At 36.7% G+C, this 25,773-nt stretch overlaps 1 protein-coding gene across 4 annotated transcripts in view; it reads right to left on the bottom strand.

Moving 5' to 3' along the window:
• Positions 1 to 1,269: 1,269 nt before the first annotated feature.
• SNX2 (sorting nexin 2) overlaps positions 1,270 to 25,773 on the bottom strand; it is a 33,878-nt gene continuing 9,374 nt past the window's right edge. For 3 of the 4 annotated variants that reach the window (XM_067315273.1, XM_067315275.1, XM_067315274.1), the window contains 13 exons: positions 17,669 to 17,832; positions 17,018 to 17,084; positions 16,761 to 16,804; positions 16,510 to 16,651; positions 13,785 to 13,863; positions 10,474 to 10,549; positions 9,020 to 9,133; positions 8,699 to 8,792; positions 6,634 to 6,839; positions 5,516 to 5,659; positions 2,632 to 2,712; positions 2,454 to 2,525; positions 1,270 to 1,751 (listed from right to left, as the gene is read on the bottom strand). In XM_067315273.1, the coding sequence (XP_067171374.1) occupies positions 1,701 to 1,751; positions 2,454 to 2,525; positions 2,632 to 2,712; positions 5,516 to 5,659; positions 6,634 to 6,839; positions 8,699 to 8,792; positions 9,020 to 9,133; positions 10,474 to 10,549; positions 13,785 to 13,863; positions 16,510 to 16,651; positions 16,761 to 16,804; positions 17,018 to 17,084; positions 17,669 to 17,832 (1,334 nt within the window). In that variant the 3' untranslated portion in view covers positions 1,270 to 1,700. Of the gene's footprint in view, positions 1,752 to 2,453; positions 2,526 to 2,631; positions 2,713 to 5,515; positions 5,660 to 6,633; positions 6,840 to 8,698; positions 8,793 to 9,019; positions 9,134 to 10,473; positions 10,550 to 13,784; positions 13,864 to 16,509; positions 16,652 to 16,760; positions 16,805 to 17,017; positions 17,085 to 17,668; positions 17,833 to 20,193; positions 20,241 to 25,773 lie in introns of those variants that run through there. The other variant, XM_067315276.1, reaches the window with a different exon arrangement.

Below are 25,773 nucleotides of genomic sequence, written 5' to 3' on the forward strand. Positions count from 1 at the left end.
ACACACTCTACACAACACATTCTTGTTTTTAGCTGTCTAGCATAATCAGACAAAAAGACAGTCACACTATCCCTGCCAGAAGACTAAGCAGCTTCACACCTACATGAAAGGTGCTGCTCATTCTCATTTTGTTCACTCATTACAGAGAAAAAATTGGATCTGGAATTCATCTCGGTTCAGATCGTGATGCAAGCAAAAAGGATCAAGAGCAAAGAAAGCTGGAGAATATGCTTAAAGAAAAGAGATCATAAAAGCACATGTTTACCCATTTTGAAACTAAGTCTTTAATTCTGAAAGTACCCACTCTCAATCTCATTGTAACTAATTTCAGGTTTAATGTTGAGCTGCCTATCAATTTTCATTAGCACTGAGCAAGTCAAAGTCAAGCATATTATAACACCCAGGGTGTTAGGCCTAGTTCAAATTCTTCACAACAAACCTGTTACACACTTGAGCTGAACAAGATCAGTTATAGGCTAAATGACTAAGGCTGACGCACAAGTTGCTAAAACCTTAAGCTTGTAGTATTTCAGCTTTTTTAAAAAAATGCTTGATAAAGACTTGATAAAGGCTTTTTCAAATTGTTTAGCTTCTGTACTAGTTTCCTTGAAAATTCCTAGAAATACTGAGTCAACAAAACTCTGTGCAGAAGTAAGGGAAGGCACTAATCTTGAAAGTTTAAACTAGTTTCCTCGTGTAAATCAGAGTGCATGATTTTTCAGCTGAATCTAAGTTTCCATTTTGTTCAGAAATGGTATTGAGTGTTTCTTTATTTTTGACCATAAGCCATACAAATTCTTTTCCTCCCCCTGATTACCAGAATTAATGAAAGATTTTTTTCCTTTTTGTATCCTGAAATCATTCAAAACAAGATTAAAACTGATTAAATTTATCAGTCCAACATGACATCTATATTTGACCAGCAGGTGAACTTAGCCCTTCAGCAGCTTTGTAAGATATTCAGAAAAGATTTCAGTTCATGCATGTCCGTTAGCCAAGCTTCAGTCTTTTGATCTTAACAGTATTAAGGTATTAAAGTTTACCAAGGCAGTGATAACTTCAGGTGAAAAGAATACCTGTAGCAAAGAGAATCAAATTTAAGAAACAAAATAGTTTACCACAAATACTTGTTTATGAATCTTTAGCACTGTCTTTGGCATTCTTTACTAGATGGCGTGTTTCTGCCTTGGTTATAATCTCAATTTGTTATAAATGCTACTTCTAAGAATACAGTAAACATCTACAGAAAACAAACCAGAGAGTTCAATGTTTCACAAGGTACATCCCTTTATTATTGTAATCACAAAAACATGATTTTGTACAGGAATGTGTAAGTCAACATTAATCAATGCAACTAAATGTTTCATAAAGATCAGGTAAACATACTACAGAACATTGTATTGAAAAGAACAAAAATATCTGCTTTCTGGCCTTGCAGTGCACATTTTAGTGCAAGTATTAAGACACAATAGTGTTCAATTCAGCAATGTATTGCAGAACATCATGCCACAGTCCACTTTAAAGAGGGTCAGGACATGCAGCTTGTTAATAAAATGCTGTAGTATATAAAAGAGCCACATGTTAATTCATAAAATATATAGTAGTTTATTTGGATGATTTTAAAGTGATTTCACTGTGGAATTTAGTTTTTTATCCAGGACAAACATCCAGAGTGTCTTGTTATTTGGAATATTCTTCTTTTAGGCGATGGCTTTGGCTTCAGGTAGGAATGCCTCCCAATATTTTATTAGCTTGGAGAGAAGGAAAAAACCTCACTGTTAAGTGCTGAATGTTGGAAAAGAAAACACATGCACCTTCCTCCTTGTGTGCTGAACTTGTCCCCACCGGACAAAGTAAGAACACAGATGCTTCATATTATCCATTAACATCATTACATGATGCAAGGAAAAAAAAATACAAGTAACAAATGCACAAATCTGCTCATGGTAACAGAGCTACTCTTACATACTGAGCACTATGTCACAGGATATAGATATACAGAATTTGTTTGCCAGCTCAGTTTGCTATTCTTACATTTAACTGAAAGTTATTTTACTGCTGTAAAATATTCAGCACATTACTTTTTTTTTTTGATTAAAAAACCCTGGAGTATTCACGTCTCTTCAGTAAGTTTAAACACATATTTAATACACTTTACTCCTATTTACAAATGAAAATATTAATTCAGTTTCAGAGGAAGAACAGAAGACACTCTACTCCCTCACACTTCCCCAAGAAAGCCTCTCCTTTGCTCTCCTGAATTAGAGCTAGGCAAGTAAGAACAGTAATAGCTAGGTGACGGCAATCACTATGCTCAGTAATCCGGTACAGACTAGAATCAGTTCTCTATGTTTTAGGAACTGCTATACTTAAAGCCTGTCTTTTTAAATTAACCTAATATGGAACATACTGGAGTATTAGCTTGTACAAAAATTTAAAAAAGTTTCTCTTACCTGCTGTTGTGTTTGCACTAATGATTCTAAGTACTTGATAATAACAGTTTTAAAGTCTTTCACTCGTTCCCTCTGTTAATAAATAAAGTAAATTAATTATGGCAGGTTACACTCATAAGCAATTTTGCTTGGAATGTTGATTTTAAAGTAAAATTGTCAGTTGAACAATTATACATGCCTCAAATCTTCCCACCTCCTTGCGAATGGTTTTGGAGATCTGTTCAAAATCTTTTTCCCCTTGTTGAACTTTTGTCTCCCACTGGCAAAGGAAAGACATGCAGAGGTAAGGCTTTGTGTTCTCCATTCAACCTATCAGTACCTGTGGGTGGTTTTTTTGTTTGTTTTGTTGTGGGGTTTTTTTTGGTATACTAGTGATAGTCATTCAAGAGCTGAAAAGCAGCTGTTTGGTCTTAGGCATACTTGAAGGAAAGTCTCAGTATAACAATTTCAAAGCAAGAATTTGTAGAGAAGACTCTGTCATCAGATCAGTTAGAGCAATGATATCACCAAAGGCAACAATGCCTACATAGCATTTATAAAAATATCTTATGTTTTTTATTAAGGAATACACAGTAAAAGTATTTCAAAGATTCTTTAGCAAAGAAAAAAGATTTCTAAAGCTTTAAGTTACTTAAACACTGCTATAAGAGGAAGCTAAACCTGTAAGCTTTCTGTGACTACCTGTCACAATCAAATGAGAGAGTTTCAGAAAAGCGGTTAGTTCCCTGTATTTTCCTATTGACAGGAAAGGTGATTAAACCTTCATCTTTGCTTATGGTCAAGTATATGCTTATCTTTGTCATATTTCTGTTGCAGATGGCAGATGACAAGCTAATAAGGATGCATTTATTGGTTATGCAGTCAGATTGCATGTTGCTGGGACAAGCGAAAGCACATGCTTTCTTGCTCACTGGGGACTGTTTGAAGAGACAGTGGGAGTAGAAAAGTCATTGCAGGTAAGAGCAGCATGGAAGGAAAATTCAGAGGAAGAGAAACTGCTCGTGGAGTTTTGCCATACTGGGAGCATGGCATTAACATATCAATACTACATAACACTAGATCACGTTTACAAACATTCAGTTTACGGCAAAAGGAATTCAGCTACACCATTAAGAAAGCATCACCAGCTGTATTACCTTATCACTACTAGACTGCTTTTTGCACCTGCTTTTTCTAATATTGTTAAATTTAAGCCACCTGTGTAGGTATATTATTAAAAAAAACTATCAGTTCTCTGGCATGCCTGACACTGAGACACACGCAGGCTAACAGACATTCTAAAATGAATCTGTTAATCACAACATATTGAATCATGAGCGCTGATATATATGGTAACAGTTATTTTCCCAAGAAAAAGGCAGCCAGGAAGCAATGTACATCAGTACAGTATATTCCTGTCAGCAGTCCAGTGATGCTGTTTATTGACAAGAGCATTCTGTGGTGCCTTGTAATCTTACTGTTGCGATGTGCAATGAACATACATTCATGTAAATACCTAGATATTTATATTTTTAGTTTATATTTATTCAAAGTTCCCTTATTGTCTCTTCAGATGTACATTTATGAAGCTATGCAATAAGCCATGACAGGATGTGTTTCAGGGAAACACTGTTAGGTACACAGCCTAGATAATATAAAGCTCAGCCCAGGAAAGGGGAGATTAAGACTGCTTTGAAATAACCTGTGCCTTCCTACCACAGCAACTAGAGCTGTCTTAGATTTCAGTTAAAGCCTCTGTAGGCCTATGGACCCACACTCCAGTTTCATGATGTCCAAGTATCAGGGTCTGTAGGAATTATCACTGCATAATAGTCTGCAATCTTATAGTTCCTGAAAAAGAGAAATCTTCCCCTTGCTCAGTATGGTGTTTCTAGGACTACTCTGTTACCTTTTAGCAGCAAAAAGGAATGAGTCATGGATGAAGCTCAAGTTGCACTGGCTTCCACTTTGATTTCTCTGCTGGAAGGACTATTATTATATATTCCAGTTGCTGAATTCTATTTCAATGGCAGCAATAACTTATCATCATCATATTCAAATTGTGGGCTTACTAACAACCTTCTCTAATCACCTGATAAAGTAAGAAAAAGAAATCCTCCAGAAACATCATTAATTCTCTTTACACTAGGAATGAGAAACAGTCACCGAGTATTTCTTACAACTCCAAATATTCAGGAAGTATTTTTGCCAGGGAGTTTCAGCTCCCTTGTTGCATGGTGGATGGATGGGTGACATCAAGAGAGCCAACCAACAAGAATGTGGTCACACAAGAGTGACACTGAGTTTTACCAGTCAACAAGGGCTTTTTTTTTTTTTTTTAAGGAAAAGAAAGACAAATTAATGAGTAATTTCAATACTATATGCAAAATATATTGAAGTTCAGAAAGAACAAAGCAGCTTGTGGTTAGTGATGAATGAGGCAGCCAAATGAAACAATAGCATAAGATAACTTGAAGTCTGCAATGATGTTCTCCCATTATTTAATGAGAGAATACTGATGCATAACTAGAATGCATGCATTAATGTTAAATAATTAAGTTGTCCTACCTCTTCAATTTCCTTAGTGAAGCATGATAGAAAAAGTGTATAAATTATGACACTTCAACATGTTAGATTTATTTTTACTGAAATTATACCATATATACATATATATATATATATGGGCAGAAATGCAGCATCATTAAGCAAAACACGGGAACAGTTCTCTATTAGTCTTTTTAGACAGACTTTAGTTTTTGAAGCCAAGAGATGCTCCTCTGCCTATCCAAGTCATCTGTAACAGTTAAAAGCATTATAAAACTTGCCCATATTCCCTTCCTCCCATCTCCCAGACTCTGTAGAGACAGAATTCAACTGCCTTACAGATCTCAGAATGGATAACAACTGTGCACATTTAATATTTTAAATAAATTCCTTTTAACAATTTCAGTAAATATGGAAGACAGCAAATGAAAAAGTGATTTGTAAACAAAAACTGTATAAAGTAGTGCATTAATGTGGAATGAATGAACCAATGCAAAAAGACCAACCTCCAGAATAACAGAAATGTTTGATAGCGTTACCTCTTTTATCTCATCTTTAGCTTGCTGCAATTTATCAGGTTTGTTGGCAAGCTGGAGCTTTGTTTCAGCTTCACGTTTTTTTTGTAAGGTGACCTGAGCATCTTGCCATTTCTGCCAGCATTTCATTCGGTGATCAAACACACCCTGTAAAGATAGACAAAGTTATTAAGCAATTGGAATTGTTAGAGCTGTCTACATTCCTATTAAGGAAATATATGTCTAGATAAAACTGCAGCAAGCGTACTCAAAGAAACTTCACTTTGCCTACCACAAGTGGTCTTGCATTTAATTTGGCAGCACACTTACATAGCTAAATACCACCTACAAATAAAGGAAAGCATTCAATAAGCCTCTCCAGAGCAGACACCTCAGGGCCCCCCACACCATTTCATTTTCATTGTGTTCCTTGTCCCATCGCAACACTACCAAAGCAACCGCTACAGAGCGCTGTGTTACACAAATGCTTCTCTAAGGGGAGATTCTATCAAACCTTTTCATAGACTATATGCCTATCCAGCAATACATTTTCATTAGCAATGGACTGAGGTAGCAGAATTAAGAGTGAGTGAGTGTGTGTGTGAGATTTTTTCCCTGAACGACCTGACAAGTTCAAAGATACTTCCAGATAAAATTCTTAAGACATCACTCCCCATGTCAAAACTAAATCATGCTGTACCACATGATTTATACCAAAACTTACTACTTTAGTGAGATGTAGATCCCCAAATGATATTTGTGGCTTACCCACTGATTCTACTGGCTACCTATCTGATACAACCAAATTATGTTCTTGAAAATATTTTATGGAAAAAAAAAAAATCACATACCTGAATGAAAAAAGTACAGCATGCTAACTAGCACGGGGTCCCTAAATACTGCACACAGTTAGCATTGCTCTACTTAGAGGATATTCACCATTTGCATTTTGTCTGGATCCTGTCAATCCATGCCCATTTTTGATCACAACCATTTTTATTGTGGCAGGCAAAAGCTCAGTAAGTCTTAATTGCATAATCAAGTGTGCAAATGCACACAAACATGCATTTACTCCAAATCTATAAATTAAGGAGAAAGCGTGACCTTAAACAAAAATTAACATTTTTCCTAGTAGTACTCACTTTGACTGCAGCAATGAGACGAATGTAGTCACCAAGCAGTTCTGAGAACACATAGAAATCGGCAAAAGCTTGTTCTTGATGCAACTGATCTATCTTCTCCTCAACCTCTGCAAGCTGAGACAAAGCTCTAGACAGAGCAGTGTGGTCCTCAGAGTTACCTAACATGGCAGCACTTTTAGCAAAGGCAGCTGTGTTGGCTGAAAGCTCTGAAATACAGGAGTAATATTCAACATAACATAGTTAATATCTTATGTTACACTTCAGTACAGATCAACTTAAAACCGGTTCTTGAGCAAACACCTCTGCCCAACAGCAAACTTGACTTCACCAGATTAAAACAACAACAACAACAACAACAACAACTGCATTTCCCAAACCTCATGATGATAATGCACATGGCCATGACACAGAGAGATCACAATGAAACCATGTTTAGGAGAACACAGTGCACCCCAACCCCCCCAATATCAGTAAATGATTTGCTGAATCTGTTATGTGATGCCTACCCTATCTAGAAAAAGACATGGAAGAAATTGTCACTTCGGTATTATCCAACTGCCCAGTTCAGAAAAACCCAAGCCCACACAACAAAAGCCAAGCCACCTACACTGCAAGTTCAAAACACTCTTAACTGATCTGTAGAGTAGCTGTCCCATGCAGCTGAAAGGGCAAAGCAGCAAGAAGTATTCAATGAGAACATCAACACCAGAGTGGAATTTGCTTCCATTGTACTATTCTACTGACTAAAGTATCTTAAACAAGACTGTGTGTCCTGTAATGTATGTAAGGCATGTATGTAAGGTGTACCGTAAGGCATGTTAAAAAAACACACTAGCATGACTGGCATCTATGAAGCCAAAGTTTTGAGATAATTCATTAATGAATACTTAGACGATTGTCTCATCAAATCCCATTTAAGTCATCCTGTACAAAGTTAACACCTATGAAAGACCTTTGAACAAAATATTATATTAATCAAACTTACTTAAGGACTGAAAGTACAAGTTTATCAGTGACTGTTCTGGCTCTGTAGAATCACCAGAACACCAGAAATGTTTGTAGAAGAAAAAAGCTTCAGATACATAAAACTCTCACAATTTAAATACAACTCTCAAAAATCCATTTCTTCAAATCTAAGAGCAAGCATCAAATCCCGAGTAATCAAACACATTCATTTTCCATGTTCCTTACTTCTTAAAATACTCTTTAACCTTAACATCTGTCCAAAGATTTTTTACTACAGAGAATAACTCCTGAGAGAGATTTGAGAAAGCAGCTTAAGACACATTCACACATTTTTGAAAGTGCAGAGTTGAAAGATGACCCCATATTTTAAAATTAAACAGTAGTGTCAGAAGGCACATTTACAGTCTTCCATATATTACCAAATTAAAGTTTGATTTTTTTCTTTCTTAATCACCTGATGGAAAACAGCCTTTGACAAAACAGCTGCACAGGTGATTGAAATATTAATTTTATGGGTATTTCCTCACTCTGAAATAAGGAAATCTAAAGCTGATATTTTAAGACTAGTTATCGTTCCAGAAAAGCTTACCTCAACTGCATCTTTGATGAAATATTGTTATGTGGACGAATTTAAGACCAGCAAATTCCTGATTAAGGGCTTAAATTCAGTTAACAGAACAATACTCAACCACAAGATGTTTAAATGGATTTGTGAAGCCACTTTTTTTACAGAAGGAAATGCCTCTTGCCATGAGATCTACAGATACATTTATGGATGTCTACTGTAGTTTCACTTGTTAGTTATAATATTAAAACTCTTCAAGAAAAAAAGTTCTACACTCATCAATATAGTAATTTTCAAGTTCAACAGAAGGATTGACAGATATTTGGGATATATAAATACATATATACACACACACACACCAGAAATGCTAGAGTATTTTAAACCAAAAGGTACAGTTAGAAGATTTTTTGCATTAAAGTTTGCTGTAAAACTGTTTGCTACTTTAGACCTCTAACATTATTAAGTTCCCGCTTCATTAACATTTTTTAAAAGCTCTAAGCACTTATGTTCACACAGTCAGAAAAATAAATTTACCTTTTCTGTGGCAGACTAATGCTTCGACACTGGCGTGAAGTTTCCTAAGCTGCTGATCCAGATTTTCAAATTGCTGCTGTTTTTCTTCAAACCACTGACAAAAGATGAAAGAGTCAAGCATTACAAATTAGATTACCAACAGCATTTCTTGTTTTAAAGCAGCAAATTATCCATGTACTGCCAGGGTGGTCAACAGATACAGCTAAGAGTCCAAGCCAATAAGCAAATTAATATCCCATTTTCTAGTTCTACAGCTTTAAAATGCAATTGTTGCGCCTCATTAATTCATCTCATTATTCAAGTCGAAAAATCAGCTCTTACTGCATCCGATTCATTCATCTTGATTGTCATTTTGTTGACAGCGTCGGCAGCCTTGTTCACCATCCTCAATATTCCTGCTCCACTCAGAGCCTGGGTGTTAACTGCTCTTGGCAGCTAGAATTGAATGACAAATAAGGGCAAACAGACTGGTTAAAAGCCTGGAGGTTTAACTGGGCACAAGGGGAAAAGAAAAGGATATACTGTTTTCTTTACCCCTATGTGTTTCAATATAGTGGAATCTAATTTCTCAGATTTACTACTTTCACATTCTCAGAGGAAAACTTAAAAATACAGACTATTTACTTTTCTTCTACACCTTTACATTTAAATGGAACAAACAACCTACTTGTCAAAAGTTATTACGAACTAGCCAAAGGTCCTAACTAGCCACCTATACGTTACAGAGAACCAACTGGCACTATAGAAACAGAAAAGCTTACATTTACAGTAAGTTAAGATACAGAAATTCTGTGAATATAATGCAAGATTCACACTATGGATCATAAAAAAAATTCATGTCTTTACTTTTAAATATAGGCCAGATTTCAAAACCTACCTCCAGAATATTGTGAGAACTGTCTATTTGCAAGGTACTTAGAAATCCTTGGGGTAAGTTAACAAACTTTAAATTTAGTTGATATTATTCTTTATTAAAGTTAGTCCAAATAAGCCATACAAGATGGCCCCTACGTCAAATCATTTACCCCTCACATCTGATGTTTTGTGTGTCCACAGCATTGACAAATCCACTTTAAGTTATCTATCAATGATGCTTTTGTCAGTAGCAAGGCCTCTGTGACTTACTAGTAAAACTAAGATATTGACATTGGCCAAAAGACAGTTCAGTATTACAGCAAATCCGCTATGCACATTTATAAGATGACTGATGTTTTTATAGAAGCATAACAGACAATCTGTTTTGCAATATATTTAATGTTTGTGAAAGGTGCCAGATTGATAGCACTGGTGACTGAAGTCCTCTATCCACAAAACATCTAGCATGGCCAGCAGCACTGCAAGCCTGTTCACATTATCCCACCAATAAACCTGAAGCTTGACTCCTGGAGGCAAACTGTCTTGGAAAAAGCTCTCTTTATTCCTGACCTTACTTAACCATTAGTAGCAACAGTTATGGATTTTCACTGTGCATATGACAAGCTTCACTCGGTACTGGGCCACTCAGAACTGGACAGACCAACTAACTCGCTTAGTAGAAGTCACTGAACAGTAAATAAGTTTTGGTCACTACCAATCTAACATTTAACAGAAGTAGAGGCAAAAGACTTTGCAGGTCATTACCTAAGTAGCCTTCTGCCATTCTGTCCCATGAAGGGCACAATCCAATTTGATTTCATACGAATTTAGGAGATTAGGTCTCAATACAAAGAGAGCATATTACTTTGTATGTTACCATATCTGAAAACAAATAGGAGAACTTAAAAGAACTTAAATACCTCAGAACTTTCCAAGAATTGCCTTAAATCTGGATCCTGTAACAAGGTTGGGTGTTTTACTGTTCGTTGTAGATACCTATGATTTTAAAAATTAAAATATTAGATAACAAAACAGATTTAATGCGCCTGACAGCATTGGAAAGTGTCCTTTATCTAAAGAATGGGTACAATGCAGGCAGCACGCAACCTCCCTTCACTATCTAATGGGGCTTGAACACTCTTGTAAAGTCACCTCTAAAGGGTCAGAGGATAGTTCAGTCTCCATGCCCCTTCAATCCTTTGCCTCTCTGCTGAGTGTTCAAATCATACTTAGGCATTCTGTCACCTTCCCCCAACACACAAGTCCTGCATAGAGTCATGAGGCAGGACCAACAAGCAGTGTAAACAGTCACTTAAGTCTTAAACCTGCAAGGCTATCACAAAACCAGAAACTTCTGACTAAAAATAATGCAACCCCATGCACCACATACCACAACATTATAGCCACAAGTTGCTGGCCATGGTTTCTAACCTAGTTTGTTTACATCATAAACTCCTTAAGGTGAGACCCATCAGAACTATGTTGCACGGTATTAAAATATATATTTGATACTTTCAACACCTCAGTGACATCTTCCTGCTCTAATAACAATCAATTTAAGATAGAAGAGAGATGAGCTTGTTTAAATATTCTTGTACTGCAGTGAACAGGCTTTTTTGTTGCAGCTAATTCTGGCTGGCTTGTTTTAGCATTACAGGAAGCCTTGGAGAAGTAAGTTGATCATGTTCTAGGTATGAACTATTTATTTGCTGGCTAGACTAAGCGTTCAACCTGTATTAGTTTTACAGAACTCATCCACCCAAAAGTTAAATTAATGCAACTCCTTCCTTTTTAGATCTGAGCAGAAACAAAGTCTCAAAACTATTGACTGAACCAATGTGAGTTTAAGAGGGAAATTTCTACAGCACTCACCCACTAAAAACTGCTGCAAGCTTATCACAGCTGATTTTAATATTATGTATTCACAGAGTGTCCAATGTTTACAAGAATGCTTTATAGAAACTAAATACCTCAAGAGATCGTGGGAGCATGAGAAAGTATGCGATACTGCCAGTTAAGATGCACTGACAGAACACTATCAACAGTGCTTTGCAGCTGAGGTTTGAGCAAAACTAAAGCTTTGCAAAAATTGCAAAGTACCAGAACTGCCCCATTACAGTCACAATTACATGGAAACTGCCCTAGAGAGTGATGCAGACTGGGACTCTTAACTGAAAGCCTGAGCATTTTGATACTGTAAACACTATATTTTCTCCATCCTCCATTAGATATGGCCACCAGATCCTTATTTTTCTTCCTAAAGGAGCTAAGAGTTGCAGTGAAATTATTTCACACATTAAATTACTCAACTTTTCCTTGATTGTTTTGACACTCAGTAGCAAGTAAGTACAAGTTAAAGTTGACAATGCAAGCAGCCAAAGAGATTTTTCTTTCGAACTTTGCCGCTAGAGACTAGCACTTTTTCTAAGAAAGATTACTAACATTTTCACTGGAGACAGCTAGAGGTGTGCTTGAGGATACCCAGAAGACTTGTAGTATTTAAGTTCCCTGTTTTAAGGCATAAACTTCAGCAAACTCAACTAAAAAGGTATGCTGCTTCCCTTCCCACTCAGCCCACATCTCTGGGCTCAAGGGAGAGCAATTTTGAACCAGATTCCTTTGATCTGACTTTCTGGGACACACAAACATGTTTTCCTCAGCTTTATGAAACAGCAACAAACTCACTACCTCTAAATGTCTTTGAACATCTGGGTAGGCAAGTGACTTTTTTGTTTCTGAAAGGAAAAGCTAGCTAATGAAAAAGTTGCTCCTTGCAAGATAAGATTTTTATGGTCTTCTGAAAAAACAAATGAAATACACTGTGAAGCTTTCTCAACATTGTCAAGAGCACTGAGGAATCCATTCCCCAGTACAAGAACAGTGCTCAGCATCCACTAGAAGTGGTGTATACTTTATTACTTTAACAAAAAAAATGAAATGCAGCACTTAAAGCACACACACAAGTTTGTCAATTAGCTTTTCCTAATTCTAGTTCTATTCTTCAAATGAGGAACCAAAAGGAAAACTAGTCATCTCTACCATAGAGATCTGGAGCTGTGTAGAAATGGCTGTTCAGTTAAGTCCAATTACTCCAAACCTGGCTGTTATTCTGAGTCTTTATATCTCATAGCACCACTTCTTCGGCAATAGGCTTGCTGTACACCCAGGATGTGTTTCAGAGTTTTGCTCCAAGAGACACAATTATTTCAGTAACTTCTGGGTGCAATGTTAAGTGGCAAACCATAAGCTATATACCAATCTTTAGCGACAGGACAACCTATCGGTATTTTGAGTGTCAATATCAGTTCAGATGTTCAGCTGACTAGCTAGGTAATCAAAAGATATTAACAACGGGATTACAAAGAGAGATTTTTTTCAACTAAGATTATTTCTGGAACTCCAAAAGCTCAATAACTTCATACATTATCTGTTAGATATGCTCTTTGTCAATCTAAAACCTTTGAGTTTTGTTAATTTTTCTAACAAACTGTTAAATGGTACACTGTCTTCATCTGATGTAATCACTGTCTTCATATAATGTAATCACATCACAACAATAGGCATATTATAAAATCAGACCAAAATTAGGTCTGAATACTTGACTCAGCTGTACATGACCATAAGTTATAGAACTTTTACTAGTTGCTTTCCAGGGCCTTACTAGCCATGTCAACAGGAGTGGATGAAACCAAATATCAGTGACAGAACCCTACCACAGCAAAGACACTAGAACAATACTAGTTGTATGCCAGTGCTGGGTGACAGAAATCTGATGTCTCTTGCACCAAAGTTCAACTAGTCACATCAACGCATCATAAGTCATCAGAAGGCCGTCTCTTAGTTTCAAGTGACTACAGGTCTCCTTCACCCTTTGCCCTACGTAACAGTCAATTTTATATGAAACAGATCCACTGCTGAAGTCACTTAGTTGCTTAAAACCAAAATGTCTAAATAAGCTGATGAACAAAGTTCTGCTTACTGGATCCCTGCAATCTCCATTTCAAGAAGTTAGCTGTTTGAAAAGATGTAGCCATAATTCTCCTTATGCATAAGTCAACAATTCCCATTTTTAATGGGGATTATTCCATTTCTGCACAAAAGTTGGGTAGCTCTATACGGCCTTCCAGAATCCACCGAAGTACAATTGGCCCACACCCCAGTTAAAGAGTCCATGCAGTACATTAGAAGTCACTTTGAGGCTAAACAACTTTAGTTAAATACATACAATTACCTTTCTAGCGCTGCTCTTCTTTTTTCTACAAATTCAGTAGACGAAGAATCTTCCTTGCCTACTTTAACCTTGGTCATGCCTTTGGAGAAAATTGCATCATATTGATTTTACATTATCATAAAGAAATCATTAGCATAGCTGATATGATTACAAGATAAATCTCACCTAAGTTTACATATTTAAGTCAAATTACAATGAAAAGCACCACAGAGGAATACAAAGAACATGAACACTGCAACTTGTATGCTTTTGCAGGAATAGCCCCATGAACTAAGCAGCTTCCTGTAATACGTCTATTGTAATTCATGTTAAAAATTGTAGTTGAATTTGCTTTCATGAAGACAATCTAAAAGATGGTGTCTTATTGGTCACTCCTATTCAGAAGAAAACAGTTACCCTAGTAAAACAGAATAAGATAATAAATCTCAGTTTATAAGCCTATCAATTGGTACACTCATGACCAAAATTTTTATTCTAGTATCTTCTAATTTCTAAAATTAAGGGTATTTTTATTATTTGAGGCAAACTAGCCAGCTCTGAAAATTCTGAAGCATATGAACAACTACAAACTGAACGGAAGAGAAAATCTGCAGAGTGTATTCAGCTCTGTGTGACTCCCTCTGTCCAAGAGGAGCAGCCAAAGAACCATGACAATGGAGACACAGTTGTTCTTGATGTCTCATGATATGGGAAATAAACTCAGCAACAGAAGAGCTCTGAAACTCTCAGACTGAGATCACTATCTGTCATGTTAAAGACCCAAACTCGCAGGGTTAGAAGCCTAAGTCCTACCAAAATGAGTGTGAAACACTGATTGTTATTTCCTGAAGCATGGGAGCAGTAAGTTATGATACCACCCAAACATCCTTATTTCTTCCTGTAGTGGTTTCCTGCTCTATTACTTCTGCGCTTCTTCAACTAGAAGTTCTGAGTAGAAAAGTCTTAAAAAATCTGAACATGCACTCTGTGACCTGCTAGATCAGCAGTTCCCGAAATTGTTCCCCTCCCAACCAACCCCCCTTCAGACATTAGAAATTTCACACAGTAACCCGTGAACAAAAAGTATCCTTTCAAGAACAAGAAGGGACCTTTACCTCTCAGTGAAGCCTTAGCTCCATCTCCATACATGATGGAAATAATCCCATCAGCATATTTTTCAAACATATACTACACAGTGTAATGTAACTGTAAATCCATAAGTTAATATGTTCTTAAGTTTAAGGATTAAAGTATGCAAACAAAGGTGATTTAATTCATACACCTTTATCTTTTGGAATTAGTGTATTACTGTTCATTAATATTAACCTGCAGAAAGCATGAAATGCTGCAGTTTAATAGATAAGATACTTCATATTTGATGGCAACAGAAGTTCATAGGGAAAAAACTAAAAATGCCATCAAATGGCCTAGAAGAAGGAATTCCTAACTTCTGATATTGTCAGCTAATTCTAGATAACATGTCAGGTTTCCTTCTCTGCTAATTTAAACCTATTCAAGAGCAAGTGTAAAGGCAACTTCTGTAACACAAGCACCCTACTCCTTCACAGGAATGAATCCATGACTTCAGGGAATATTTTCTTAAAAACAAAAACCACAACTTTCCAAAACGCAGTGACTAAGTAGCTAGGCAGTTTAGATGAACATTCAACTCTAGCTCACTGCTGACTCAGCTTATCCTACTGTTCCACAATAGGTAATTCACCATTTGAGTTTGCGTTTAAGGTCTGAAATGCAGACCCCTCCCTGCCCTCCTTCCCCCCCAAAAAAGAGTTTTTTGAACTTAAAACGCCCCAAAACTGAAAAACACAGTTCTTTTCCACAAAATTAAAAGCATAATTTTTTCAAGCTTTCTGCTCCTTACAACTACTCAATCTGTCTTTTACTACTTATCTGAAAAGTTGCTACTCTGATTAGTCTTTACAGACTAAAGTACTGCAAGAGAAAAAAGAATTAAGGCCTGCTCTTCCCTACATATCAAACAGGATTGCTGTCTAAAGTCCAATCAGTTATTTACACAGGAAGCCGCAAAAGAAACTGCACAAATGTAACCAAAGACTTCAACAGGTTTTATTGTTTTAAATACCTGGTCGTTTTGAAAGAACCTCTACTACTTAGAGCTCAAAAATTTGGCAATTTCAAGTCACCTTAATACCTCCGGCTTGCTCCTTAGCTTATGGAGCAAACAAAGGATCTGCCCCTTCAAGGAATTTACCATGACAGGGGTCATTCAAAAAGAGTTTTGGCATTAGAATTCTGAAGAACTCAGGGTTTCAGTGTTCATGACAACCACGAAAACAGGCTAAAGTATCAGAGATGTGCAGCACGTAGGAAGCTCTGCATATTACAGGCAACTGATAACAGCACAAGTTAAAAATAAACTTTCATTTAACATCTTTGTTTTGATAGACTAATTGGCTCTTGAGGGGCAACAGTAGAGAAAGAATGATAGATAAGAAACAGAAGGATATGCATGAAGACAAATGTCCTTCTTATTATCAGCACTGCTCTGAGTTAGGGAGAGGCCAGTACATATCCTTCCAACTTAAACGCAACTTTTTTAGAATACAGAACGGGAAGTATAAATAACAGTTTGGATCACCTGATAAGCAGTACATAATAGTTATGCAAAATAGTATTTATTTTACAAGCACAGTCAGCATTAAAATATTTCATTTTTATTACAGTACTTAAATCGCATGCATACATTCAACTTTATTAGACTTACCTACAATACTTTTTTCTGGAGCTGGAGGCACAATGTAACCAACATGCATATACTTTGTTGCTAATTTGCTGTGCAACCCAAGAAAATCACTGAATCTTCTTTTAACAGAGAATTCGTTTTTGTGAAACATGGAAAGGGATGTCTTAAAAAAAAAAAGAAAAAAAGAGAGAAGTCATTTTAGTTATGACTTACTAATACATCTATTCATCTGTGATATAAAGTTATTTGCAAATATTTGTTGCACTAGTTACCTTTGTTGTTACTCTGTATGCCATATAAGCATTCATGCCATCCCCTGTAAGAAAATTAAAATACTTATCCTAGAGCAAGTTACTTTAACCCTTCCACACACCTTTTGTTCCAAAATACACATTAAGTAACTTTTCACTTAGATACTATAAATGGCCAAAAGATAACTGAATAAGAGATTATTCTAAAAACCGAGAATAGTTTTCAAGAGGTAAGACAGTCTACCATCTGACTTACTAGGTTCAAAACATGAACTTACCAACTTTCTCTGGGTCTGACACATTGATTTCTATATCAAACAAATCTCCATTTGCTTCCTCTTCAATCTAGAAAAAGTGTATGCCATATTTAACAAGTTAATGTGCAGTCATATTATCTATCAGTACAAGGGTAGGACTAGGTTACTGGGGAAGGAAGAAGAGTCAGTATGTCTGAATGATTTAAAAAACACACACCACCAAACAAACACACCTTCCAGGCCCACCATCTAATTTAAGTGAACAGTTTCCAATACTGGTGTTAATTTTGAGCCTTCCTGAAAAAACTTTTAGTGTGGCAGCCTCTCCTCAGGACTTCCTGGCCTACAAATTTTTAGTAAGTATTTATATTATGGGAATATTCATTTTAACTCTTCCAATTCCAGCAAATGCTGAGGTTCAAAAATGTTCATTTGCAATGTCTCTATATGCTTCTAATCAAAAGACAGATATTCCTTGTTATTAATGGTATCTGTAGTTGAACAGTTGGGGATGGGGAAAGCAACAGTTACAGAATTTTCAGATACTTGCCTGAGCTCTGGTCATGCAGAACTTCCTATTTTTCACGCAATATACACAAGTTTTTTAAAATAGACAAGCCAACAAGACATTTCCACAGTAATCAACCATTAATTTAAAAGTTTACTCAGTACCTCTTCCCTGGATCTATCAAAAATCACAGGGGCTGTTATGCTTTTCGATTCCATTCTCGGAGCTACTAATGTAGTCGGTGTTACGGGAGTGATTGCAGGCGTAGGTTCTGGAGAGAGTATTGGATCCCTCTCTGGGCTGTCCAATGAAACTTCTTCTGTGGCTTCTAGATAAAGATGGAGTTCACAAAGAAGTTTTTGTACAATAGAGATAAATGTGCTTCATAAAGATACCACACACATACACACATTAAAAAGTGACAATATACAAGTCTAGTAAGATCACCTCTAAATAGCATCCATTTGTCTCACATATAATTACTCTAAATATGGAGCTAAACTACAAGCATCATCTGAGGTTCCATTCTATCATGGGTCAAAGTAAGATCAAACTTAATTTTTTATATATATATATATATATATATATATATATATATATATATATGTCGACAGGTAGAGTCTTTTAGAGTAGTCCCAGTAGTGAGTCATTCATTTCTGTATGAGATTATCACAAAAACTACTGAAATTTTTTCACCATGCAGATGCTCTTTTTCAAGCCCTATGCCAATTTTAGTTTTTGCATTCAATAGCTGATTAAGTCATCTAGGCTGATAATTGAGCATACCAAGAGAAGTATGCTTTTAAGTGAAGTTACATAACCAAAATGTACCCCTCCACCAAAAGCACATAACCTGTAAAATACAAGTATTAGCAAATGAGGCATTCTGACTAGTAAGACTAACTACTTAGTTTTATTTTCTTTAATCTCTTTTGTGCTTAAAACAGTTTACAGTAGACTAAATACCTTCTTCAGACTGTAGACAGTTCATCTATATTTAAAGAGAATGTAAATCTCTGCTCTACATAACTGGCATGCTTCCCTCAACTAATTGGTTTTGACGACTGACAAACCACACGTCTTGGGTATACAGAAATTTCTGTTCTAGTTTAAGTAATTAATGCTGTGGTTCTCAATAAACATGCATTTTAAAGAATTTAACTCTTTAAAGATAATATTGACCATAAAACAATCATTTGATATGAAATTTGATTTCACAACTGATTACAAGACTTGTTACAAACTAGACTTCCTGTAGCAAGTTCCAAGTACTTCAGGCAAGTTCAAGCCTCAGACGATAAAGCGGATCTACTCCAAGTTATACTAAGCTACCAAAATAGTTTACTGCACTATTTTGAAAAAAAATGCTGTTCTTGCACCTCCAGTCTATATGAACAGTTCGATTTTCGAAGAAAACAAGCCAACTTCCTTTCAACCTTTTTAAAGCTTGGTGCGTACGATGAATATAACAAATCCTTATGCAAGGGTTAAGAAAATGGCAATTTTAAAGATCAGATTTTCTTTAAAATTTGTGAGACTAGTTATGCTATGAGAAAAAGTCTCATTTTTGCCGCCACAGCATTGTGTGCTTCTCCAGAACAGCCTGCCACTTAGTAGTCATTTAAAAGCAGAACTGGAAATAACATCTTCAGCAACTGAATCCAATCATTTATTACTTCAAAAAATGATATTACAATCATTCATAATTAATATATCAAAACCACTCAGCTTTATCCCTGCTGCTACTTAGCGATGTTCTGCTAGTCAATTCTGCTTCCCATTTTTATTTATAACACTTTTTGTCAATGCTTGATTTTTTTCATAAGCAAAAGCACCTTTATGTCAGGGACACAAAAGATTGCGTGCTTAAGTTGAGCTTCATTATCAAGCAAAAAACAGATTAAAAAACAAATATCAAGGTCAGTATGTCTCAACCTAGTTTGAAACAGAGGCAGATTTTAGCTTGAGGCAGATAAAGTTTGCAGTCATTACTTTGTTTAGAAGGGACGTCTGGAGATCATCCAGTCCAACCCCCACCACTAAAAGTGGAGTCAACTACAGCAGGGTGCTCAGGGCTGTGTCCAGTGGAGTTTTGAACACTTGCCAGGGCAGAGACTCCACAGCTTCTCTGAGCAACCTGTGCCAGTGTTTGACCACACTCACAGTGAAAAAGTTTCTTCTTACAGTTTAAATGGAATTTCTTGTACTTCGATTTGTGCCCATTGCCTCTTGTCCTGTCACAGGCCACCTCTGAGAAGGGTCTGGTCACGTCCTCTTTACTCCCCCATCAGATATTTATACACACTGACGAGATCTCCCCTGAGCCTTCTCTTCTCCAGGCTGAGCTGTCCCAGCTCTCTCAGCCTCTCCTCATATGAGAGATGCTCCAGTCCATCAACTCTATGGCCCTTCACTGGATTTGCTCCAGTGCCTCTGTGTCTCTCATACTGAGGAGCCCAGAACAGGGCACTGGGCTGGACACGGCACTCCACATGTGGTCTCATCATTGCTGAGTAGAAGGGAAAAACTACCTTCCTCAACCTGCTTGCGACGCTCTTCCTAGTTTCAGATTACAGATTTCTATAGCATTTTCAAACTAAGCTTAAAAGCCAACACCTTTTATATTCCTCACTTTTAATATGAGCAAATATTATCTAAGAACTTCTGTTGAAAAGATTTATTTTCTTACCGTACACACTGCTTTATTTTTATTGCTGAATCTTTTTGAAGAAACTTATTGATGGCTTCCTACCCTCAAATGCCACAGGCAGGATATTGCATCTTAGATCAATGAAGTTTGATTGAAAATCTCAGATCAGGTGGGAAAACATGCTGAGATAGTTGTCAAGAGACTTCTAGAATAAAATCTTGGAAGCACAAAATTTGGACATGGAAAAGAGGTAGTTCTCTCAACTGGTGCCTAAGAGCATTTAGAGATGTATAAGAAGTTATACAATTGAGTATTTCACAGGAAAAAAAGAAAAGGGTATAAAGCCATTTTACTCAAATTCTTCCTTTTTCTGTTACTAGCTATTTGCCAGCACACATTTGAGAAACAAACCATTAATCACATGCACTTTGCTCTAGTATCTTCACATTTTAGACAGGCTTAATACAAGTCATGAAACAATTTGGACCACAAATTTCTTGTTTTCAGTTGAAAAAACCAAAACATTCCCTTACTGGAAAAGTATGATCAATGGAAAACAGAGTGAATTCAACGTAACAAACCAGCACTGCTATCAGACAAAACAGTAGCACACCTTTCCCACCATCCTTCCTTTTCAGACCTGTATCTGCACATGCATTAACATCACCAACAGGTAGGTTTCAGAGTAGAAACTAAGGGTACTTCCAGAAACATTTGAGTTATTCAGTTTAGATTTTCCTTTGAAAATTTAAGTACTTGTGGTTTAAATTCTTAGTATTTACATGAAAAATGAAATCTAGGTCACCTGCTTTCCTGGAAAAGGCTCAAAAGCACAAGGCTCTTGCACAGAGAAGCAACTGCTCCATGCAACTTTTAGGAGAAAAGCATCGAGATCAACAGTCACATCATCGATGGCAGCTATCAGCACATACTAGGCACTCCCACCAATCTAATGCCATAAGACTTAAGCACATTAATATCTACTTTACAATCCATAAACAGGCTTTGATATGAGGTCACTTTCAAAATGCTTAACTCCAATAGGTCACGAAAACCTCACAGCCTGCTGCAGAAGACTAGTTATGCTTAATTAACATTCCATAGGCAACTATATCAAGTTTCTGTCAACACCTTTCAGCACTTAAGCTTGTGGTTCAATCTCAGCATTAGATGCCTATTGTTTCTTTACATCTCACCATTAGTATTCACCAATCATCATCATCACAGAAAGTGCAAGTTTCCAATTCATCACAAGCAGCAGCACTTGAGTTGAATAAGTTATTTTTACTGATCACACTTGTAAATGTCAGAGTGTTAGAGGTCTGTGGCATCACTCGAGTGCTTAAACTGGCTTCTTATCTTTGAAGGTTTATGAAGATGATCACACAAATTTGGAAGTAAACTGAGGTGGACAACGTTGTCCAGAATAGCAGTTAAGTTATTAAACGGGCGTCAGCTGACAGGACAGTCAGCTACTTAAACAGCTTTCTTTTGACTTCAAAACTGTAGGTTCAAACGCCTTTGTGCATTTGTTTCTTCCAGAAGAGACCTCAGACGGAATAACCAGCTTGTAGAAGGCAGCCAGGCATCTGTGCATGACTGCTCTGATCAGACATGTCACACAACAATGGCCTAACAGACACTATTAGCTAGAAATTTTGCTGTTCAGCTGGGCCTCAAGTAAGCATTTTGTCTGGTCCACAGAATGAGCATCTCCTTTTCTGTACGAAATCCCAGAAATAAAAGCCTAAGACAAATCGAGTAGGACCTCAAGCTTTAAAGAACAAACCAAAAAAAAAGTTGACTTTTGCCCAGGGCATATTAGCTACATACCTGCATAAGAGGATCTATTCCCAAACCCCTTTAAGAGCAGAAAAAACAACAGCATGTAAAAAGTAATCTTTTACCAGACTAGAGAAGTGGGAGAATTGTTATTTTTCTGAAATTGGTGACAGAACACTGATGCAACTTCACAGCCTGGCTCATAATCTATAGCTACGTTCTGCACAGGCAATCCATGACACATTTCTCCAGCTACAGTTATATACAGCACTTCAGGCCACCATTTTGGAAGAATCATTCAGGATTTTGTTCTTGTCTTGATATTAGAAATTTAGGGATGGCCAGGTTTTAAGAGTGAACATCAGAATGGATGCTCCTATCGTATTCTCCTAACCACAAAGAGCCAAATGCCTCCAAAATTTTCTTAATACTACCTGATTTGGAGCAGTGACCAATATGGTCTCCAAACATAAAAGCTGTACAAGCTAAGAAAAGCAACCTTTTTTTTTTTTTTTTCCTTTTTTCCTGACTGAAATAATCAACACACTGACTTTTATCCTACAGGAGAAAGTGCTTAAATGTGTTTAGCTACACAGCTGTCCTCACTTACTGAGCCAGGAACCATAATACTAATAAATGGGGCAACAAAGTTTACTGGTCTCCAATGACAGATGGAAAACCCATCATCTTTCACCTTTACAGCTCAGTTTTAATTGTTCAAAGATTGTGATTCAGAGACAAGGCGAAGAATATCTAAAACTCTTTATTGCAGATGCTATCTGATAGCTGCCACAGAAGCACAGCAGCAAAGCCTAAAAAACTCCAGATTCTGAGTTGCATTAAGACAGTACAGGAAATCTTCCACTTTGTTCTCCCTCATGTCCTTTTTCCATTAGGCTGCATTATTAGATGGAATAATGAAAAAGATTTATCAAACTTATATTTGCTAGAGAGGAACACCACCACATTTTTATGAATAGGTCTGCAAAGCTAGATTTGTTTACACTTCCAAAAGGTCAGAGTCCTTCCTTTCAGGAGCCATTTGTAGGACTTTCTTGACACGGATTTTATAGCGTCTAATAATTCAATAAGAAGGAGCAACACAAGCTAGGAAGGTGTGGGACTTCATCGTCTTCCCCTCCAGTTAACTGTTCCTGCAAGCTTTGTAAAGATATCTGTCTTTGAAATTTCAACATGCTGGGCAGGGAGGGAACCCAAAGGAAAAAAAAATACAGTTGCACTCGATATTTTACTCAAGTCTTGCTTTCACAGAAAGCAAGGCTTACGCAATCATGCTGAAAGCAAGGAAATAGAACTCATGCAGCCTTCTCGCATCACTTCTGTTCATTGCAAATCCGTGCAAGAAAGCGCTGGATGAACATCACTGTCTAGCAAAACAGTCCTAAGGAAAAAAGTTATCCTTGTGAGTGCACAGCATGGAAACACAAATTTGATTCTGCTTCTGAGAACAGGTACACTGACAGTGATACAAAGAGAACTTTATCAGTAGGATAGCGCTGCACTACGCAAACTTCCTGTTTGGAATGGGATACTGTGAAAGATGTCATGTTTCTGCATGTTGTCTTGGACCGTTTTTCCCATTGAGATTGTACTAGCCTTAGTCTGTATATAAAATGACCTTCTAAAAATCACTTTCAGTTGTATTAGACCTCCAGTACACGCTTTCAACTGAACACTGCTTGCCTTTAAAAGAACGTCTTTCATAGTAAAACTCAAACTCATTAAATCTGTTCTAGAAGCATGTTTTCTCACAGCATTCATTTCAGTCGCAACAATCTGGCTGCTAACATTTGTTACTTCTGTCTGGAGCCCATCAATATTTATTCTAGGCACCTTTTTTCTTAATTTAATATTTTCCAGCCAAAGGAGAATTGGCTTTCCTGAAATATCCATTCCAGATGGCTCTATGGCTACAAAAAGCTGCCTTTACATATTGAAGCTATATAAACAAATTACTAGTACAAGCAAGAATCATTCCTAAAGTGCTCCCCATCTTTGTGGGTCATAAGATCAGGTAATAAATACAAAACTACTAGAATTATCACTGAATTGTTTATTCTCTATTTCTCTTAAGACTGTTCCAGAGAGTTAATAAACTGATCAACACATTCTAAGTGTCATAATCAAATATGAGATAAAGTTCAAAACTAAGGTAATGCACATGTATATATACACCTATCTACATAAAACAACCCAGAACTAAATGCTACAAAGTTCAGTATCAAATGATTACATCAGGGAATCAACGAAGATGAGACTAGGACTGTATTCAAAGCAGACTGTCAACTGACTCGCTCAATAAGTAGTAATAATATAAGTGTTAGTATCGGAAAAAGGCATTTAGAGCCATCTTTTGATATACATATCTCATCAGTGTGTATAAATATCTGACGGGAGGGTGTAAAGAGAATGGGGCCAGACTCTTCACAGCGGTGGCCAGTGACAGAACAAGAGGCAACAGGCACAAAGTGAAACACAGGAAATTCCTCTTGAACACAAGAAAACACTTTTTAACTATGAAGGTGGTTGAATGCTGGCACAAATTGCCCAGAGAAGCTGTGAAGTCTTCGTCCTTGGAGATATTCGTAACCCAACAGGACACGGTCCTGGGCAACCTGCCCTGGCCATCCCTGCTTGACCAGGGGTGTTGGAGCAGATGATCTCCAGAGATCCCTGCCAATCCTAGCTGTTCTGTGATTCTGTGACTATTTTGTGAAAAACAGATTGTAGAAAACCAACAAAGTAGTGACTAAGTGATCAAGGATTAGAAAGAAGTGCTGTTTATTGACTGCTAATCAAAAGTTTCATACAACTTTCTCCAAAACATCCAGTACTGTCAAGTATTAGAGACAGAATCTCACACTAGTGAAATGATGGGACTGATCTCATAGGCCAGTTTCTCACCTTTTTATTATAATAAAAAAGGCCCTGTAATAAATGGAAATACCCTCCAGCTTGCAATACAGTCTGAATTATCATTCTACAGAATTGGAAAATGGACTGGGGCAGTTTAAATAATGTTATAAAGTAGAAAACAAGGCCTTAACTTGTCTTCATGTTTTTCAGCACACACAAACTTGGATATTGGTAATTACATAATGAGAAATACTACATTGCTATCTGCAGAACAAATTACTAACTAGCTAACTCTACTGTGTTAGGTATACTACACTGTGCGGTGACAGTACATACCACAAGAAACCTGTATTTGGTAAACAAACAACTAAAGCTATAGAGTCCTACAGGGAAAAAAAAAAAGAAAATATCCTGTATATCACTGTTAAAGTACTTAAGAAAATTAAATTTTACTTTTCTATCAAATAAGCTTCTCAAAGTGCCATAGTACGTGAGACAGAATAACTCCTAAAAGGTCTGCTACAAAAATGTGTTTTGTCATGAGTGTGATAGAAGCGTTTACTCCTGAGACAAGACACAAACTTGCTGAGGAGTGCCTCAATTTTTAATTTACTATTGAAATCTAAGCAAAACTCATCTATCCCTAAAAAGAAGTCACATATCACTATTTTCAGTAATGAGCAGTCTTCTGCTTTACAAGTTCACAGTTAAAAGGTCACATTCAAAACAGTTTGACAATAATAAACAATCAATAGTTACACATGTTAATAATGGCAGAAGAACAACTTTGGGCAAGGGAGAACCTTAGCTGTTTTCTTTTTGTGGTATGTTACCTCTCTTGCAAATTTTCAAGTTCATAAATTTGACAGTACACTGCAGCAGATCATAGAAATTTAGCTGATAGCTGAACCCAATAAAGAATGATTTGCAAGGGCTAGTGATACTCCTAATACCCAAAGA

Source organism: Apteryx mantelli, chromosome Z (assembly GCF_036417845.1).
Source record: "Apteryx mantelli isolate bAptMan1 chromosome Z, bAptMan1.hap1, whole genome shotgun sequence".
Classification (NCBI taxonomy): Eukaryota; Metazoa; Chordata; class Aves; order Apterygiformes; family Apterygidae; genus Apteryx; species Apteryx mantelli.